Source organism: Austrofundulus limnaeus, unplaced genomic scaffold, assembly GCF_001266775.1.
Source record: "Austrofundulus limnaeus strain Quisiro unplaced genomic scaffold, Austrofundulus_limnaeus-1.0 Scaffold2224, whole genome shotgun sequence".
Lineage (NCBI taxonomy): Eukaryota > Metazoa > Chordata > Actinopteri > Cyprinodontiformes > Rivulidae > Austrofundulus > Austrofundulus limnaeus.
In genome coordinates this window covers 18,339-21,702 of record NW_013954626.1, presented here as the reverse complement: position 1 = coordinate 21,702, position 3,364 = coordinate 18,339, and the positions used below count along the sequence as shown (strand labels likewise).

Below are 3,364 nucleotides of genomic sequence, written 5' to 3'. Positions count from 1 at the left end.
GTGGGACATCTAACTGAGCATGTACAGTGTGAGTGTCATCACTCTGTTTCTGTTTGGAGAAAAATGATGTGTTGCAACCATCCCCGGTCTCCAGTATACTTTAGTTTCATTTAAGTTGTACAAAAACACAATTTGAAGTGTATTAAGCGTACTAAGTAAACTTGAAGTTGTTCAATTTTAGTATTTAAAAGTATACTTAATACACTTTTGTACAACTTAAATACAACTAAAGTATATTTAGTATTAATTAGTTGTTCCAAATTAGCACTCHTTAAGTATACTGATGATTAGTGCGGCTTCAAGTATACTAAAGCAGGCATATACTTAGATTTATTATAATTAGTATAATGTTTTTTGACCTGGGAAGGCCCAAATAAAGTTAAAGAATCAGAAAGTTTTAATGTTTTAAAGGTTTTTACTCAGTTATTTTATAACTAACATGACTTGTGTCAGACACGGTGCTGTGTTTTGTCTTCACAGGTTTATGTTTGTCAGTCTGTCTGACAGCGCGCAGCTGAGAGCTGATTTTTCCCACAGCCTTTGAACGCAGCACAGCCCCTCTTTGATGCGGCACCTTCAGACGGACTTCTTCCTTCAGTCCGGGAGCGCAGCTGCCGCGCGTGGACCTGCGTGACGACACGACACGGGAGAAGTTCTCCTCCTCAGCCACGCTCCGGATAAATGTTTGTTTTTCTTTCGTTCACCGGGAAAACAGCAGTTTTGGACACTTTGAACCTCTCAGACGGAAAAAGAGGGAAAAAAAGCATCAGGTGTTTGTTTTGTTCCTCGTGGAGCAAACAGAGGTCACTTTGCTCAGACTGAACAACTTCTGCTCAGATTTGGTTTTCTCSTTTTGACCTGTTTGTTGTTTGTGACGGACAGCTGATGAGAGTCTCTGCGGCTGCTTTGGAGGAAATTGAGCAGGTAAAAATCTCACAGGCTCGTTAAACTGATTGGAACGTGCCAACCGGATATGAACTTTCTCCGTGATGACTGGGAGCTGTGGTGAATGATTGACAGCGCTCACTGGGATCTGCTGGACCTGGCTGACTTGGTTTGGACCATCAGGAGCCTTAAAGGTGCTTTCAGCTCAAACTTTTCTCTCATGAACTTCTTACTTTTATTTAAATCGATGTAAACTAAAGCAGTGTTTCCCAAAGTTGGGGTCGGGACCCAAAGTGGGGTCCTGAAACATCAAGATGGGGTCCTGAAAAGATTTTCTGAATTAATCACATTTTTTGCCTTAGTTGTTACAAATGAGTGAGGTTAGTGTATGTAAAATGGATAAACGTAGTATAAAAAATATTGTTACTATGCCCATGTTTAGTTGACCTGATACAAATGTTTATCATCCAAAAATAGCTGGGGGCTCAGGTCTCTGCTACTGTWATTTTGTGGGTCAAAAGCTGAAAAGTTTGGGAACCACTGGTCTAAAGTGATTTTTATTTGTCTTCCAGTCATGGCTGCCAGCCTGGTGCTACTGCTCCTCTGGGGTCCTGGTTTCACAGCAGGAGCCTCCAAGAACCTGGTGTGTGAGCCCATCACGGTGCCCATGTGTAAGGGCATCGGCTACAACTTGACCTACATGCCGAACCAGTTCAACCACGACACCCAGGAGGAGGTGGGGCTGGAGGTGCACCAGTTCTGGCCTCTGGTCCGCATCCGCTGCTCTCCGGACCTGCTCTTCTTCCTGTGCAGCATGTACACGCCCATCTGCCTGCCGGACTACCGCAAGCCCCTGCCCCCCTGCCGCTCGGTGTGCGAGCGGGCCAAGCGGGGCTGCTCGCCCCTCATGAGCCAGTACGGCTTCGAGTGGCCCGAGAGGATGAGCTGCGAGCAGCTGCCCCAGCTGGGCCACGAGGTCCTGTGCATGGACCAGAACAGCAGCGAGACCACCACGCTGGCGCCGCCCTTCCCCAAGTCCACCCCCAAAGCCAGGACCAGACCGCCCAGTCCGTCTCAGTGCGACAAGGAGTGCCGCTGCCGGGACCCYTTGGTGCCCATCAAGCGGGAGTCTCATGTCCTGTACGGCCGGGTCCAGACCGGACCCTTACCGAACTGCGCCCAGCCCTGCCACCTGGCCTACTTCTCGGCTGACGAGCGAGCCTTCACGAGTTTCTGGGTGGGCCTGTGGTCCGTGCTGTGCTTCGTCTCCACGCTGACCACCGTGGCCACCTTCCTCATCGACATGGAGCGCTTCAAGTACCCGGAGAGGCCCATCATCTTCCTGTCGGCCTGCTACCTCTTCGTGTCCCTGGGGTACATCGTCCGGCTGGTGGCGGGCCACGAGCGGGTGGCGTGTGGTCTCGGCAGCGCGGGGGGCACCCAGCTGCACGTCCTCTACGACGCCTCGGGCCCGGCGCTCTGCACCCTGGTCTTCCTGTTGGTCTACTTCTTCGGCATGGCCAGCTCCATCTGGTGGGTGGTTCTGTCCCTCACCTGGTTCCTGGCTGCGGGGATGAAGTGGGGCAGCGAGGCCATCGCGGGGTACTCGCAGTACTTCCACTTGGCCGCCTGGCTCGTCCCCAGCGTCAAGTCCATAGTGGTCCTGGCGCTCAGCTCCGTGGACGGGGACCCCGTGGCCGGAATCTGCTACGTGGGGAACCAGAGTCTGGAGAACCTGCGGGGGTTCGTCCTGGCCCCGCTGGTGGTGTACCTCTTCACGGGCTCGCTGTTCTTACTCGCTGGCTTTGTGTCGTTGTTCCGCATCCGGAGCATCATCAAACAGGGCGGCACCAAGACGGACAAACTGGAACGGCTGATGATTCGCATCGGACTCTTCACMGTGCTGTACACGGTCCCCGCCACCATCGTGGTGGCCTGCCTGGTCTACGAGCAGCACTACCGGCCCGGCTGGGAGCGAGCCCTGGCGTGCTCCTGCCCGTCGGAGCGCCAGCGCTCGGGCCTGGGCCCYGACTACGCCGTGTTCATGCTCAAGTACTTCATGTGTTTAGTGGTGGGCATCACGTCCGGGGTCTGGATTTGGTCCGGGAAGACTCTGGAGTCCTGGAGGAGGTTCGTGGCTCGATGCTGCCCCTGCTGGCCGCAGAAAGCCACTGCGCCTCCGTCCATGTACAGCGAGGCGAGCACAGCGTTGACGGGACACGCTCGGACCGGGTTAACGTCGGGGATCTACCACAAGGCTCCGCCGTCCAATATGTGAACCAAGATGGTGCAGACTGTGCAAAAACATCAAACACAAACTGTGATTGTGCAAAAAAAACACACTAAATCTACATGTTTGTGTCATTTTCTCTAAATGTGACCCAACACATCGAAACAAGGATTAATCTAGTGGTTGAGTGGTTGAATCATCCTCCCTGGTCCTCCCCCCACCCCCACCCCCCGCTTCCAAACACAAAGG

The 3,364-nt window shown here is 53.0% G+C and overlaps 1 protein-coding gene across 1 annotated transcript; it reads left to right on the top strand.

Annotated features, from left to right (window-relative positions):
• Positions 1-394: 394 nt before the first annotated feature.
• fzd5 (frizzled class receptor 5) lies at positions 395-3,261 on the top strand. The gene is made up of 2 exons (XM_014034665.1): positions 395-1,079; positions 1,458-3,261. Exons 1-2 carry the CDS (start codon positions 1,010-1,012, stop codon positions 3,161-3,163), a joined length of 1,776 nt encoding a protein of 591 aa, XP_013890119.1. The 5' UTR covers positions 395-1,009; the 3' UTR covers positions 3,164-3,261.
• The last annotated feature ends 103 nt before the right edge of the window (positions 3,262-3,364 follow it).